This window comes from Oryzias latipes, chromosome 5 (genome assembly GCF_002234675.1).
Source record: "Oryzias latipes chromosome 5, ASM223467v1".
In the NCBI taxonomy this organism is placed as follows: domain Eukaryota; kingdom Metazoa; phylum Chordata; class Actinopteri; order Beloniformes; family Adrianichthyidae; genus Oryzias; species Oryzias latipes.
The window spans coordinates 16,381,088-16,398,535 of NC_019863.2; the positions used below are offsets into that span (position 1 = coordinate 16,381,088).

General features: G+C 38.7%; 1 protein-coding gene across 13 annotated transcripts in view; it reads left to right on the forward strand.

Annotated features, from left to right (window-relative positions):
• Nucleotides 1–17,448, forward strand: part of magi1 (membrane associated guanylate kinase, WW and PDZ domain containing 1) — a 118,876-nt gene that overhangs the window by 77,440 nt on the left and 23,988 nt on the right. For 6 of the 13 annotated variants that reach the window (XM_011475077.3, XM_011475070.3, XM_011475075.3 and 3 more), the window contains 8 exons: nucleotides 1,540–1,765; nucleotides 3,107–3,189; nucleotides 3,994–4,029; nucleotides 6,989–7,049; nucleotides 7,709–7,830; nucleotides 9,802–9,918; nucleotides 11,721–11,906; nucleotides 12,441–13,100. In XM_011475077.3, coding sequence (XP_011473379.1) covers nucleotides 1,540–1,765; nucleotides 3,107–3,189; nucleotides 3,994–4,029; nucleotides 6,989–7,049; nucleotides 7,709–7,830; nucleotides 9,802–9,918; nucleotides 11,721–11,906; nucleotides 12,441–13,100 — 1,491 coding nt within the window. The remainder of the gene's footprint in view (nucleotides 1–1,539; nucleotides 1,766–3,106; nucleotides 3,190–3,993; nucleotides 4,030–6,988; nucleotides 7,050–7,708; nucleotides 7,831–9,801; nucleotides 9,919–11,720; nucleotides 11,907–12,440; nucleotides 13,101–17,448) is intronic. The other 7 variants (XM_020703285.2, XM_020703286.2, XM_011475071.3 and 4 more) reach the window with 3 other exon arrangements.

Consider the following 17,448-nt stretch of genomic DNA (forward strand, 5'->3'; position numbering starts at 1 on the left):
CTCAGAAGAACTCTGAGCGGAGTAACTCCCCCCTAAAGTTTTTTTTTTCTTTAGAAAGATGTTTATTTGCAGTCTGGGATCGTGTTAGGTATAACGGTGTCAATCGAACGTGAGAATGAGATAACAGGAAGCTAGGTGATGGCACCTCCAAAGCTTTGATTCTAGGTGCAAAGTACCCCCAGCTGTCCAAAGAAAATGTCTTTACAGCCTCAAAGAGCAATTTGGCCAATTGGGTACAACTGCAGGCATGTCTGTGCTCTGGAGCTCCGTTCCCCTCTTAGCTCCTCTTTACCCTCACAGTGACAGAACACTGCGGAGATGATAGCTGAAAGTGAAGCTTGTTTCAGCTCCCTTAAATACCTGCCATCACATGCTGGTTTCACAGTTCACTGATAAGACTGTTTGGGGATTTAGTTCAATGATCTGAACATGTTATCCAGCAGCTTTACACTCACAGATGATGAGATCTGTAAGGTCAATGGTTGGCGTTTTGTCTGGTCCTGTGGTTGAATCTTAGAAAAAAAAAGGTTTCTAGTTGTGTTTGAAGAATCAAAAGGTCTGGCCTTTATTTTTTTTTCCTGAAAACAATGAATTCATTCTTAAGCTAAATCTCAGCTCCACCCCTTCAACCCTGACCCTTCACTTACCTGTTAGCTCTGAAAATGAGGTCAAAGACCACCACTAATACTTCAAGAATCCATCAGAATTATTGCTCATAAAATAAAAAATGATCTTTCAGGTTTGACTTAAAATCTGAAACGGGTGGGTTATTAAACATGAAACATGAAACAGAAAAAGCATTTTATTGTTTGTTTGTTTTACATTCACATGGATATTGTAATTTGAAAATTACCCTCAAAAAAGGATGCTGGTAACCCCTGTGCTATCCTAGGCACTTTAACATTGGGAGTTGGGTCATCTAGACCCACTAGACGGTGCGCTAAACCTGTTATCTTCAATGATTTGTGATCTTCACTGGTGTCCATGGATTACATGAAATCCGCTTCACCTTTATCCCCTTTTGTCATGGTAGGGAGAACACGTCAATGTAAGGATCGGGTCATCTGGACCCCATAGGATAGCACAAGGGTTAAGGTTGTTTTAAAAAAAAAAAATAAAGATGTCACCTTTTTAGTTAAACTGAAATGAAAATGGATTCAATATTCAACAATAGCTGTCATTTCTGATTCATCCTTAGGCTCTTTTTTTGGTCTATGGTATCCTATTAACAATGTGGCCAGTCTTCCAGCAGGTGATGGGAAATTTATTTAACCCCTTTGATTATGATTTTGTTAAAAAAGAAAAAGAAACCACATCTTGGCTTGGTTGCAAATTGCAACTGCAATTTATTCTTAATCTTTGTTGTAAATCTTGGTGTGGATTTGTATCTCCACTCTTTGAAACAGTTGTTCATACAGGCTACTAAAATGTCATCTTCTGTATCTTCATCAGACTTCTTAAACACTTTTCCCCCACAGAACTTGTTTTTTGGAGGATCTTTAAAACTAAGCTGTTTGTTTTTTTCACGCCTTCCTTCAGGAGACTCCAGTGAATTAGACGAAATTCATCATTCAGTGCGCCCCTACGTCCCTCGCCAGAGTGACCTGTCCTACTCTGGGACGAGCCCTTCGCCATCGGCCACCACGGAGAGCACACAGCAAACAAACTTTCACCTGAGCCATCCTCCCCAAGAGGACCAGCTGGGACCTCTGCCTGAAAACTGGGAGATGGCCTACACCGACAGTGGAGAGGTCTACTTTATAGAGTAAGTTACCAAAAAAAAAATCACACAATCCAGTCATTTTCCTGTAAACATGATCAAATGTAGTCTTTGCTAAGAAAGATGCTTCAGCTGTCAAATATTTAGTTAAAAAGGAAACATCAACACAGATCCCCAACAGTTTTATATTATTTTGAAATAAAAATGACATGATCGATATAGTAACCCCAAAAAAAGCAGACATCCATAGTTCACCTTTTTCTGGTGCTGTTTAAAGTCCCACTCCAATCATTTCTTCATCTACATTCACAGCGTTCATAGCATTCTTCTGATTATGATTACGCCATTTTTAGCCAAAATCAAAAAAACTAATATGTGGCGAGTAACATACCATTTGAAAACGAGCATATTTGTGACGTACACTGGGCGGGCCACAAGCTCCCTGATCTGCTCCATTCTGATGCATCCATCATCTTGAAGACAAATAGATGCATGTTCGTCTTCGTTTTCCTTGCCCAAACTGACTCAAAACTGTACGGCTGGATAGCTCCAGTGTTGCTGGCCATTTTTGCTGCACCGGAAATGGTAGGTTGGGGGGTGTGGGAGCCTGTAAGCTAGTGAGAGAGCATTAAAACAGAGAGCTCTCATCAACAAGGACATGTTTTAGAAACACTAAAATGCAGTTGAGACAGGGGAAAAAAATCAAGCTTTCCTCAAACTGTGCTGTCAATGATCTTCTGTATGTACAAATACACATTTACACCATCTTTTTTCATGTACTTTATTAACAGTAGTAGCTTTTTGTACCACTGTCAACTTACACTTGCGTTAGGCTTTTTTCGGACTTTTTTTCTTTTTACAAATATTTTTTCACACGATGAAAAACTTATTTATATTAGAATTTATTAAAATTTGTGCGGGGGTTTTATTGTGTGAAAAGACAAATCCACAAATTTGTTTCATCTTCTCTCCATAACCTTTAGACACTAAAATTATTCAAACCTTTACTTTGTGTGGTAGTAGATAAGCTAGTTACTGGAATTAAATGGTTGAATAAACCTTCTCCTGTATGATTGTTATTTTTAAGTAAAATAACTTTAATTTGAGAACTATTTTAGAAACTTTGTGCTGCTCTGGCTAGCAGAATATAGAATATTTACTCTTGCATTAAAGGCACAATGGCTGATGAGTTTTTAGTGTCACCTCTAAAAGTTAATGTGTTCAAAGAATTTTCCAGTTTATTATTAAGTTCATCTGTCCTGGCCAGTCTTATTGGTTTTTTAAGATTTCCAGACAGCAATGCGTTTTTGACCACGGTCAGAAAAAAACCAACAACTTCATATTGGAAAATGCATATTGATGTTTTTTTGTGTGTGTTTTGTGTAGCCACAACACAAAGACGACCTCTTGGATAGACCCTCGGTGCCTGGACAAGCCGCAGAAACCCCTGGAAGAATGTGAAGACGATGGTACGGTTACCCATAATGCTGTGATCTTGTGTGGACTTTTGGTGCCGTTCTGACCCAAATAAAGCCCACTGCAATTATTACAGTACACATCAGATGAGCGCATCAGCTCTCTCACTGTTTTACCAGTATTTTTGTGAGTTTTTGTCATTGTGTGGAAGTTTGCTTGGACAACTACTGCTATACTGCAAAATATGCTACTACTTTTGTTATTAAACTTAAAACAATTTCCTCTATTAGTCTGAAAATTTGATCATTAACATTAATAAAAAAGCTAAAATTTGATCATTAACATTAATAAAAAAGCTCAAATTTACAATACAATAAACAATAAACTGTCAAAACAACAACAACAATTTAAATACATACACATTTAAATAAAATGTATATAAAAACATGCAAAGGTCACTGTTAAAGTGAATAGGCCATTTGGAAAAGATGAGTTTTTAGCTTTGATTTGAAATGTGGGAGTGTGTCAGTGTTACGGAGGTCAAAACGGGTTAACGTCTCCTACTGAGGTGGTGATTTACTATTATTACTTAACTCAGATACCTGTGTGATGATCTTTTATTTAATTTTATTTAAGGATTAATCTAGTGTGTGTGCTTTACACACCTCTACACTTTATACATTTTGCCTGCAGTTCACACAAAAAGTTATTGCTTATGTTTTAAGTAACGTCTGCCACCTAGTGGTCTGGCGATGATGTTACAAGCATCTCACTTGGGTCTTGTTGATTCTCTGCCCCCTTCTTGTCTCTCTTTCCAACAACACCCATGCTGCTTTGCTGCCCACCCTGCTGAGCAGAAGGGGTTCACACAGAGGAGCTGGATAATGACCTAGGTAAGAACCTTTTATCACCGTCTTCCTTGCTCTCAAAATATCCAAACTCGGCTGTACGAAAATAAAAGGAGCCAGTGCATGAAATGGTAAACATGATCACGAGCACAACGCCACAAGCTGTGCTTCATTTATGGACCTTTAGCACAAATGTTACTGTGACTCAGTCTTCCACATATGAGAAGTTTTCACACTAAAGACGTGACATTTAACCTCATTAATGCAGGAAAAGAGAAAATTATCTATTTCCACTGAAGATTTGATCGACCTATTAATAGTTACATCAACCTGTCTAAAACCGAAAGAAAAAGCGATAAATAAACATATAAAAGTATTGTCTAAAATATCATATAAAGGAGTTATTTCTGAAGCAGGAGTAATTTTAGTGATGTAGCACAAATACCTATTTACCAATTTAAAAAGAATACTTTAAATTGACTTTTTTTTCAGTCTTGTTGTGGTTCTATTTTTAGTGTTTCCTTATAAATAAAAAGTTCTTACATTACTTTATTTATATGTCTATAAAATAAATAACTTCAACCATCAAACTGGTTCAGAAAACGACCTTGATTGAAGAAGTTTGAGTCCTTGTAGGCTAGCATAGACACATACAAAGCTCCTTTCTGTTTTTTTTGTCTGTATTACCTTAGGTGATTAAATCACTAGCAGGGGAATTTCATTGAATCTTTGGTTAAAGATTAGACATGAAATGCCTTATTTAGTACAGTTGTCTTGTTTACTTTGACTTTAGCTTCAGTTTGATACAATCCTGAAAAAAGGGGTCTTCTTTAATGTGGCCCATCTTACACCACAATGACATAAAACAGGGTTTGTGTATGCTTAAAAAGTCTCTTAAATATTTTTGAGCCAAGTTACATTTCTTGAAAAACCTAAATTGTCCTAAATTCTAATAGAACATAATCTTTATTTTTGTTTTACCCACAAGAAAAGAAGTCCACTTTTTTTTATTAAATATCAGTTTTGAGACTCTGTCGTAGTTAAAACAGGTTCATAGAAATCCATATAAAGCAAATTGTGTTGCATTCAATTATTTTTTAAAGCTTTTTTTTTTTGGTGTTTCACTCAGTGGTTTATCACTCTTGCATTTTGAATCCTTTTGTTGTATCTATGTTTGCTAAACTAGACATGGTAGGCATTTCTGCTGTACACTTGATCTTAAAAAGTGGTATCAAAAAAAGTCTTTGAAAGCCTTAAAATACATTTTTTTTGCAACACCTCAACTCATAAAGTCCTCTTTTAAGTTAGACACAATCATGTAGATATGCTTTTATAATTGTTTTACCGTGGACAAAGTCACTGCCACGGTGTGCCTGTGTAAAGTCAATGTGGTGAAAATAATAAAAAGGTACTCTCCCCTTGTCTTATTTGCAGTTAAAAATGAAATCAGAGTTGATATAGTGTCTTAATTCCTTCATGTTTCTTGTGGGATGAAGTGGGATTTTTGAGTCTTTCCTCATACATTGCCTCATCATGTTTCCTATACTTTTCTTTCCTTCCTTCCTTTCCTTTTGCTCCTTCACACATGATTATTACAAACCTACACAGGTGCTCCTCCTGGAGCAAAACTAGTGCAGTGTGAAATCAAGTGGGTGATTAGAATTTTGCGCGAGGTGAGGCGGGACCAAATTCCATTTAATGTTCCGGTTCAAAACATCCGAATAACAATTCAGCACACCCGCTTCAAGGCTTTACCCTTGCATCTACACTTACTCGGTGGCCCTCGCAGGCTTAATTTGCCTCGTGTGCTTCTATGTAGGTTTCACATGCAAAATACGGAATAATGAAAGCTCTGACTGTTTGATTTGTTGCTGACTGCACTTCTTTATTAAAATGCAGAGGAAGAGACTCAACAATTGGATGATTATTACTGCAACATGCACTCACAGGACAAGGCCACATTGGATAATTGTAGTGTTGTGTAAAACTTGATCATAACGGGCAAAGATTTGGACAATTTGTGTTTATAGGCAGTTAGCCTCTTGTAATAGAAATTTGCAGGTTACACAATCAGCAAGAGATTGGAACTGCTCCGGTGGAGAAAAAGGCCTCCACTCAGACAGACTGAACCATAAAGACAGAAAATTGCATCAGTGGGGAAATTGCATGGTACTGAAGTAGGCCCCGGTGTGTTTATATCTTTTTCTAATCAGTGCTTAACGTCCCTGTTACTTTGGAAAATTCTGAAGTGTCTGCGTGAGGATGCTTTCATCACCACTGATGGATTCTTTCCATGTCATCTCCTCTGAAACACTTTTTCTGTAGTTCAAGGAGAGGTTTCAGCTTGATCTTCAGAGCAGGATATGACACAGAAAGCGTACAAACTTCAAATGATTCCCTTAAACGTCCATTTAACAGTTGTGAGACTAATATTAAAATAAGCAGAATTAGGCAAAATTAAACCAAGGACACTTGTTCATCAACTAAACTATTGAATTTAGCGTGTTAGTCATGAAAAGAGAGATAAAAAGTGTTTCAAAAGCAGCTTTTTTTCCCTCGCTACTTAATTAATCATTCCTGCTGATTTTAATTTCCTGGAAATATTCCCCCCTTTTTTTTGGTTCCTCAGTTTTCCTGATCTTCACCTGTATCTCTTCCTTTGCTGCTTCCTTCCTTCCCACCTTGTGTCCCCTCCCCCTCCCCTCTCGATGACCCCTCTTCTTTCTTATCTGGACTTCCTTTCCACGTCCTGCTGTTGAAGTCCGCTCTTCTTTCCCCAGAGGGGCGTCTCTGTGTTCTTATCCAATATGTGGATATGTCAGCAGTGTGAGGTGACAGGAGGAGAAAGACTGGCAGCCTGAGTTTCTGTGTCTGAACAGAAATTGACAGGCAGACACGAGACGGGCTGACAGTCAACACTAGATTGTCTTTAATGGTTAAGTCTGGCTTCTCCTCAACACTTCAGCCTTCAGTAATTCTCTCTGGTTTTTGTTTTTTGTCTTAGCAGAACTTCCACCAGGATGGGAGAGAATAGATGATCCTGTGTATGGCGTCTACTATGTTGAGTAAGTGGTGCACAGAAAACAAAAATTGTGGACAAATGCAGAGGACCATGTTGAACATCAATTTTTTGTTATTTTTTTGTTGTTAAAATCTAAAACATTTATTTGTTCACAAGGGAAGATTTGTTGCAAATGTCTGTGAATCTCATCCTATTTGAAGCCTTCAGTGTTTTTCACACCAGCTTCATGCAGAGTTTTAAAGCAGAACCTGCAGGTTCAAGGGAAGGAAGCATTTATGTTTTAAAAATGTATGTACCCCAGTACTATTGTAGTACTTCCTTAGGTTGTAGTTTTTCACTGTTGGTCAGTTTCAGTGTTATATATAATTTCCAGTTATATATTAAAAAAAAATACTATTCAGGGTTTTGTTTAGATTTTTGTTCCTGGATTTAATGGTACGTTGCAAATTAGCGACATACGGCATGAAAGGGTTAAACTTACTCCACAAATAATTGTTGTTATGGTGTTAAGGACCTCAGCCAGGGGTCTCTGAAGCTAGCGCTGCATGTGTTTGTTAATCACAGTTTATCACTGTCCCTCTCCCTTAATCTGCTCTCTTGATCCACTTTCTCTTCTCCTTTTTCTCCCGTTTTCTGTTGCTGGTTTTTTGCTACCCTGGTTATTTATTCCTTCTGTGCTCCTCTATATTTACCCTTCCAAAGTCATATCAACAGGAAGACCCAGTATGAACATCCGGTGCTAGAAGCAAAGAAGCGCCGGCAGCTTGAGCAGCAGCCTCAGCCCCAGAGTCAGCAGCCACCTGAAGGTGAGCGCTACATCCGAGGTTCGTTCACTAGCCCCCACCAAGGGCGTCATTTTCCTTTTTCTTTCTTCATGTGCATGTCTACATATTGTCTGCATGTATGCTTAGCTATACTTCCTTTAAAACAACTTGATGTTGCTACGACTTATGATTTGCTAAGTTCTCTCTCTGCCATAAAAGCTCTTCAGTACAGCCTCTCTGTAGTTTAGGTTGTGTTTTTGCTCTACCGTTGTGCTAATTCTTGAACTAACCTTCAAATTTCTCTTCCTAGCTAAAGTGATCCGTGAAAAAGAAACCCAGTTCTTTTAGTTTTTAAATTTTTATAGGTCCGGGCAAAGTAGTTATTTTATTTATTACACTGCAGATGGTAAAAGAAACCCAATAAACTACACTGCTCCTTTTCATAGCAAAATCTAAGAATTATTATATAAGAAAAACTGAGACAAAGCACAGAAATATAAACAGACTCCATGATTCAGAATTCAAGTCGAGCCTCTACAGCAGCAATTTCCAAGAGGAATGTGCTTTCGAGTTTTCCATTTAGTTCTAGAGAAATATTGACCATTTTCTAAATCACCTGCTGTTATCCTCTGGGATGATCAAGCCTTGTTTAACTTACTGCTTTCCCAGGGTTCCATCACAGCATTTCACCTTCTTTTTAGGAACTTCATATGGACACGCGTGAAGTTAGTTGCTTGCTGCAGGACAGAGCTTTGACCTGACTTTCTCATGACCTCTTTGACCAAACGTACTCAGCTCAGTCACAGCAAGATGCTAAGATTTAAGTTCAAATCTTTATTCTTCCGCTTTTGTGCTTGACAGTTACTCATTACTACAGCGTAACAAAAAGAATCCACTTAATACTCATCTGATAAGGAGATTGTTAGTTGTAGTTGTTGCATTTCAAGCTAAATAGGTGTTGCAATGCTCTGGGAGAAAAGTCTTCCTCATGGTGTAACTTTCTGTTGATGTTAAGTTTACTTTTCACACAAGTCATCTTATCCTATTCTTTTGATCCTTAAATGGGCTGAACTTGACACAAGTAAGCTGATGTCCATGGATATATCAGATGTTTTCCACTTTATGGTAGTTTTTATGTTAACCAACTTTGTTTTTTTCTCCAGCATTCATTATATTATATTCAGTTGAAGATGTTTTTCTCCAATTCAGAATCCTGTTGAAACCCAAGCTTAAAAAAATGAAGTATGCTCTGATCATGCTTTAAATAGTTTTCCAAACGCAAAAAAAAAATGAAGCCTCTTTCCATGTCTGTGTCACGACTGTAAAAACACTAAAAATGTTGGCGCGTCTGTGAAATCTTAAAACCTAAGGCTGCTCATGCATTTCTGATACAAAGTTTCTACACAAACTTGAGGCCCCAAAAAGAAATTAATTGTAAATGCAGGTCAGTTCATGAGGGAATACTGCCTTCTGCTCCTCCTGTGAAAAACACTAAAATCAACTATTTTACATCACAGATTTTTTTCTTCTTAATCCGCATTTATGTCACACCTTTAAATATTCAAACCTAAATAAGGTGCTTTAAATAGTGATATATATATATATATATATATATATATATATATATATATAGATAGATAGATAGATAGATAGATAGATAGATAGATAGATAGATAGATAGATAGATAGATAGATATATCTATAGATATCTCTCTCTCTCTCTCTCTCTCTCTCTCTCTCTCTCTCTCTCTCTCTCTCTCTCTCTCTCTCTCTCTCTCTCTCTCTCTCTCTCTATATATCTTGGTTATGTCAGACATTTGAGGTTGTTTTATAAAACTAGGCTTTAAATATGTGATAATTTTGTGCTTTAATATAGTGTTTTTCTTTTGAGAGAAGTTATTTGTTGATTAAATGAATTCACGTTAAAGTATTTAACAAGGAATTTTAGGATTCCTCTGTAAAATGCAGAACAGGCTTGCTGTTCTCCTGTGAAGACTCCATCTAGAGAATATGTGCCTGTTACCGTTGCAGAGTGGATCGAGGACTCTGCTCTGGCGGGCGCTCCATTGACCAACTATGCCTCCAACCACGAGACCTACAGGGACCCTCAGACGGGCCCCACAGTCCCCAATGCCATGGGACAAAAGCGTAAGTTCTCAAAAGCCGAGTTAAACCCTGAACCTCAAGGACAAAAAACCTCACGCCCATTACTTGAGTAACGTACTTGCAGGCTGTTTCACCCAGAGCGACTCGTTATGAGTTCAGCAGACTTCAGTTCTCTCTCATTTCTGCTGTTCTTCTGCCCAAGGCCATCTTTTACTCTTCCTAATAAGAGACAGGTTATTATTGTGACACTTTGAAGTTACCAAAGAAATTCTTTAATAAAATTGCTGTGAGCTGATGGTTTTTTTGATCCAGTCTATCCTCAGGACGGTGTTGGTAATAAGAATGTCAAATGTGGCTCATTTATTTACTTCTCCGTTGTTTATTTGTTAGGTTGACTTCATGGAATTTCTGCTGTGATATTTTATTTTCAAACCTGTCTTTGCTCATCATTTGGCCTTGAGCATCTTTCCTGATGCTCCAAGTTTTCTTCTTTTAGCTGCCAGCTCCTATTGTAGCAGCCTCCCACCAGCAACTTGTCTAATTATCCCAGCAGTGTCAGAGAATTAACTGCCTCTCCGTCTCCCCCCATTGCTCCATTGTGGGCTGACTTTTTTTTTTCTTTATTGATCTCTTTGTTTTGAGGCTCTTTCGCTCTTATTTTCTGTTTTTTTGTCTCATCTCCTGTCACTTTTTGTTGCTTGTCTGGATCGTCGGTCTCTATTTCTTGCTATTCTTGACTTTCTCTGTCCACATAAAGCTCCTTCAGGTATAAAAAAAGTGTATTTCTTGTGTCCTGGTCAGTTGCTACATCCCTGGAGGATAAATCAGTGATATCAACTCACAGCACTTTCATCAGTGCTTTAAATGGCAATCAGAAGCAAACGGGCCACAAAAACACCACAAACAAGGACACAAACTGACTCCAAGGGTAATGCTTTTTTCATGAAAACATCAACTCCAGCCATGCCCCAATGCATTATGGGGCTCTTCCTCATCTTCTAGTTTCGATCGCCCACCTTTGCCAACATTTATTTGTCAAAAGCAGATGAAGTGAAGTGCTGGAAACAATCCTAAATTGTATTTGTCTTGTGTTTTACTTTGAAAATGACAGCCGTGCCAGTTTGTGTTTTCATATGAGCGCCGTTCCTTGTTTTTACTTTTTCTCAGCTTTGTTGAAGATGAACAATTTCTCTCTAATCATTGACACATCATCTGACACATATGTTCTAGCCTAATCTAAATAGCAGCGAATAAACTGGATTGTTGTTCATGTTTCAGTGTAACATGTCATGGTTCGTCACAGCGAATCAGCTTGCACTGGTTTGCACAGATGCTTTGGCAAAGATTTTTACACTGGATACCCTTCCCGACACAACCATGTATTTATACCCGGATTATGAAATATAAATTAGGTGAAAAGAAATTGATTACAGCGCTGAGGATTGTTTTTTCACAAGTGTCAAAGCTACTGAAAGCAGAATTTTACATTTTTACCAAATAAGAAAACACTTAAATAGAGATTTGTTTATTGCACTAGGAATTCTAGTTTTTAATTATTTGTAACTTTATTTTTCTAGTTTTTACTCAATAAAATAATCATGCATGACGACTTAAGAGGTATTGGCCAAACATGATTGGCTATTAGCTGTTTTGTTGTCATCTTGGGTCAGTGTTTCCTCTGAAGTTCCATTTACCCCAAACCTGCTATAAATAGTTACCAAAGTCTAAATACTATCTAAAGTCTTAAGATGGCACAAGTAGACACTGAATACAAGCTTTTGGTGAGTTTGTGCTTCCACATATTTGAAACCAAAGCTTAACTATCCCTATTCACTTCTGTTTAGGAGGGAAGCCTTTCTTTACGAGAAACCGGTCTGAACTCAAGGGGACCTTTATCAATACCAAACTGAAGAAGAGTCGCCGGGGTTTCGGTTTCACGGTTGTTGGAGGAGATGAGCCGGACGAGTTCCTGCAGATAAAGAGCCTAGTCGTTGACGGACCTGCTGCCCTTGATGGGAAGATGGAGACAGGTAGGTCGCCTGAATTTATTTATTTATTTATTTCTCCTATTTGTTTTTAAATGTCTCCATGGACTCGCCCCAAAATATTTGTCTGACCTGATTCAGGTGTACAATCCCCCCCGCTCCCTTAGGTCAACAAATCAGACACAGCTGGTCGTCTCGAAGACCAGGAGAAAACTGAGAGGTGACCGAGCCTTCTCAGTCTTCGGACCAAAAATCTGGAACGAATTGCCCCTGTACCTCAGACAGATAAACTCACTCAGTATTTTTAAATCTGCTCTTAAAACATATTTTTTCACTTTGGCTTTTAACTGAGTTGGGATCCGGACCTATTTTATGTGTTTTATGCTTTATATTTTTATGTGCTTTTATTAATTTTTGTATTGTTCAGCACTTTGGTGAACCTTGTTCTGTTTAAAGTGCTTTATAAATAAAGTTGAGTTGAGTTGAGTTGAGTTACAGCACCGACTGCTCATGTTGTTACTGTGAAATGTGAGAGCTTTCTTGCATTATAACATTCTCATTTTTCTCTGTACTCTTTAGGTGATGTGATTGTGAGTGTCAATGACATCTGCGTGCTGGGCTACACACATGCCCAGGTGGTGAAGATCTTTCAGTCCATCCCAATTGGCTCCATGGTGAATTTGGAGCTGTGTCGTGGCTACCCGCTGCCCTTTGACCCCGACGACCCAAACACCAGCTTGGTTACCTCAGTGGCTATCCTCGACAACAAGGAACCCATCATTGTTAACGGCCAGGAGGTCACCAACAGCTATGATTCTTCAGCCTCTTACAGCAGTCAAAGCACTTACAATGGCCCAACCAATAGTGGGGCACCTCTCAACGGCCTTCCTCGACCAATCAGCCCCTCCACAGAAGTGGCCTCTGATACATCCTCTCAACTTGGCTATTCTAGCGATGTCGTGAACCTGGCCTCTTCTATTGCAACACAACCTGAGCTGATTACTGTGCACATGGAGAAAGGAGACAAGGGCTTTGGCTTCACAATCGCGGACAGCCCTGGTGGCGGAGGGCAGAGGGTAAAGCAGATCGTGGACTATCCCCGCTGCCGTGGCCTCAGGGAGGGGGACATCATAGTGGAGGTGAACAAGAGGAACGTGCAGAGCATGTCCCATAACCAGGTGGTGGACCTGCTCAGCAAGTGTCCGAAAGGCAGTGAAGTCACCATGCTGGTGCAGAGAGGTGAGTGAAAACAAATGCACTGCACACTTTGTCATTTGCTAGCATTGTCAGAGAACAGAAAGAAATGTGGAGTCGTGTAACAACCTCTGATCTGTTAAAGATCTGAAAAACTAAACAAACCTTTACCTTAAATTTGCTTAAAGCTATAAACCAGAAAACAAGGATTTTATAGTACAGTTTGTGTCTTTTACATGTCACATTTATTGACACGTTTATTCAGAAAAAGGAAAGTGTGGAATCAGAATCCAAACAAAATTGCATCTAATGCAAGAGAGATATAGCTTTAGTATGGAAAGACACTAAAGAGAATGCTGAAATTGCATGTAAGGCCATGTCTGAGAGGGTAGACACGATGATGATGATGATGGACTTGCAACTAATGGCTTTAAAGATAGTTGAATGAAAGGCAAACCGGAAGATGGGAATTTACCGATAAATGTTCTCTTTCAGTGTCTCTATTGTAGAAGCATTTTTTTATATTGACTATATCTCTGCATTTTGTAGAAGTTTATTTTTGAAGACTTGGAAGTGTACCAAATTCCTTTCTCTGTTGCATCTGTCTTTTGTCTAGGTTTTTCTTTGACACAAGGTGGTGGGTTCTTTGGAAACTGTGCAGCAGCAAATGAGTTTGTGTTTTTTTATAAGGGGGGCACTAAGTTTTTGTCGGGCCTTTTGATTGACAATCAAGGTTTTTACAGAAACTTGAAAGAGGAACAAAGCAGCTGTGAATAGAGGAGAAAAGTAAAATGATTGAATTTCTGTATTTTTCATCCAGCTCCCCCCAGACCTGCAACACCATTTGTGATGTAAATTATTAGGCCATTTTCTCCGTCAGACTTTACCTAAATTTCTCTGGGCTTTGTTAATATACTTGGCAATATAGGTCTTTTTTTTCCTTGTATCCGTCCACATTTGGGGTATGTTTCCTCTTGTTGGGGAAGCACTTCAAACTGTCAGGAGAAATTGGTCTGACGAATGACAATAGACTCTTTTTTTGTTTCTTTTACCATCTTAGATTCTTAAAAAAAAATATTTAAATCTTTAAAAAAACAAAAAGAAAAAATCAGTACAGTTAATCTCTGTTTTAACATTTATTTACAAATCTACCTATCCAATAATATTGCTTTCTTCTATTATAGCGTCTGCTCTTTACTGTGCTCCTTATAGAGCAAAAGCAGCACGTATAGACCCAAATATGATCAAACATCCATTCCCTTTCCTCATTTGTCAGTAGTTTAAATCTATTCGGGGAAAATAAAAACACCATTTTCTAATGGTGAAAAATCATTTTTCTTGATAAAAAATATTCTCTATATCAAGAACATCAATGAAAGGTTGTAGTTTCGGAGCCTTAATTGCTCTCTTGCTCTCTCAGCTGCTCGTTTCTGTGGATTGCTTCACTCACAGCAAGAAAGCTCATTGGTCCTTTAATTGGGTCCTGATGCCGGCTTTGCTTACAAAGGCCGACATGTCGCCTCTGGTTCTACCGCTCTGCGTTGGACCTATGAAAATATTCTACTGACTGAGCATTTGTTGCTTGTGTCTGCACATAAACGTGTAAAAATGTACTTTCGTATTTTTTTATATTGGACAGAATAAGCATAGTTCACTCTGACCTACTGGAGAACCAGCTGTCCATCCCTGTTTTCTGCTTTAATGCCCTACTTACATCTGCTCGCCCGCACAAAGAAGAAAATGAAGGTCCTTAAGGACCAGCAAAAAAAAAAATTATTAAGGAAGCTGCAATGTATGTCCGCATTGCTTTCTCGCCAGCATATGTACAAAGCCTCCTCCCACATCTGAACAAGTGTTTCCATTCTTACCCAGCAAGCATCTGTTGAAATTAGTCCCTTTTAGTTCATTGAACCTTCATTTTGACTATATTCACACTGACATACAGCACTGTCTTATTTTGTGTTGCACTGTGTTTTCTATAGCCTGAACAAGGTCCAAAAAAGCAATTTGTTGCTGAGCAAATCGTTTGAATTCCAAAGAGCTTTGAGTATGTCCTCTCATGGATTCTGAGGATAGCTCTGCTGGCTGTTTTCTCCATGTGAATCAGCCATATGTCACGTCATGTGCCACTTTTTTTTTTTTTAATCAGTGAAATTAATAGAGTAATGGATCAATTTTACCTGCCTGCTGTAGAAAATCTATGAATTAGTACTTTATTAAAAATTTTAAGTTAAAGGACCCTTAATTTTGAAGTGCCTACAATGTTTCAAAAATATAATTTTTGGATTATTGAATTACTGTTTTATTACTTTAAGAGTATATGTTTGTACTTGCATACTGAAACTTAGCCTGTTGATAGATGGATGGATAGATGGATAGATGGATAGATAGATAGATAGATAGATAGATAGATAGATAGATAGATAGATAGATAGATAGATAGATAGATAGATAGATAGATAGATAGATAGATAGATAGATAGATAGATAGATAGATAGATAGATAGATAGATAGATAGATAGATAGATAGATAGATAGATAGATAGATAGATAATGAGATACTCTGTTGGGGTTGGAATACCTGCAGTGAAAATGAGTTTGGGTTAGAATTTCGAAGCCAGTTTGTTGCTGCGATCAATGCGGCCTCATTTATGCATGCAAGCGCAGAACGTTGCATGTGAAAATAAGTCCGGTAGAGGAAGCAAAAGGGGCAGAAAGGTTGATGAAGGGATGTCAGAGGATCAAAGTGATGATGAAAGCGATGATGAGGCCCATGGTGCTTTGCTCTTGTTTTGGTTTCCCCCCTCTCTTCTCCCACTGCTTGACTCATCAATCAACAGCGACATGTTAGCGCCTGCTGGGCGATACGGCTTCACTCCTTATTTCTTGGAATGAAAGCTGGACCCTTTTCTTTCTGTTTTCCCCAACACCACTGGACAAGCTAACCAAAGTTTATAAAGATAAACACATTTTTTCAGCTTCTTCTCACACTTTCTTAGATTTCATTTCATAAATCAGAAGCTAAACACTTAAATTCAAGGTATGCGTTCACCTGTTGTTAAAGAAATATGTGTATTTTACCGTATTCTTCAATGCAGAGTTTGATCGCTTATTAGTGGTATAGTGAGCAAGTTCATAATGCAACATACACCGGCGATCAAGAGCGCACTGAGCGCAGGTTCTTGGATGCACTTCTGGCATAAGGTGTTCACACTGGACTGATGCTTCCTGATACTAGCTTATGTACTCACATTTGGAAGAGTCTTGGTGCGAAATGGCAAAGCGGTGCAAATATTGTGAATGTCGCTTCAGGCTTTTTCTTTCACAGCTCTGTTCCAAATGATAAAAGACTAGATAGACGTCATAGAATCCTGGCCAGGCACAAACCGCAATTATTGATTTATTTTTTATAATCAATTTTTAAATCATTGGCACTTCCATTAATTCATAAAAGACGCCATCCATACATCACTTCCAAATCTGAGCTCCTGATTGGTCAAAGTGCAACTGGTTTAACTTTCAACAAGCGTTCAGTTGTCGCATGTTTTTATGTAGAGCCCAAAAATGGAATGAAAACTTGTGCAGCGACGCAAACGCGCAGATACACCCGCTCACATAGACTTCTCATTGGACGTGGTCGCTTGAACGCTTGTTGCTGAGGCGGATGGGAACGTATCAAAGGTCTCTCCTGTTCAAAAGATCTTTACAGTCTGAATACTTTGAGGACACAAACGCATTTAAGCAAAGTCGTATAATCTACATAAACAAAACTGCAATTAGGCATGCACGCTCTGAAGGCTCTTTTGATGCTGACCGTCTTGGAGTCGCCCATTAGACAGAGATAATTGCTGCTCATGGCTCCTTACACAGACCATAGCAGGAAATTGATTCCCGGTATGACCAGGAAGCCTCGTACCTTTTTTTTCCCTCCCCCTCTTGGCTTTAAAAATTGTGCTGACCGAACAGTACAACAGTCCCATAACAAACAGCATTATAGTCTGGAAAAGCAACGGTCAGGGGAACAGACTGCCAACCAGGTGCAAACGGTTCACCATCGCTCATCTGTGGCACGCTCCATTATAGAGTCAGTGAATCACTGCCTGTTGCTTGCAGAGGAGACGAGCTGCTTTTACCTCGACCTCCCCAGTCTCCTGTTTCTTTAGACCTCTGTAGACGTTAGTCGAGTAGTAAATCTCAACCGCTGCACCATCTTTTGTTTCCATGACAATGCTCGGCAGACGGTGTCTGCCGGGGCATCCTCTGTGGAAGGGGAGCCATTTCACCAGGTTTTTTTCTTTTCACTAAAAGACAAATGGTAAAAATGCAAAAACACATTACCTCAATTCTGTCTGGAGAATCAGAACTCTGTTTTTCATTTTATCTTTAATTTAA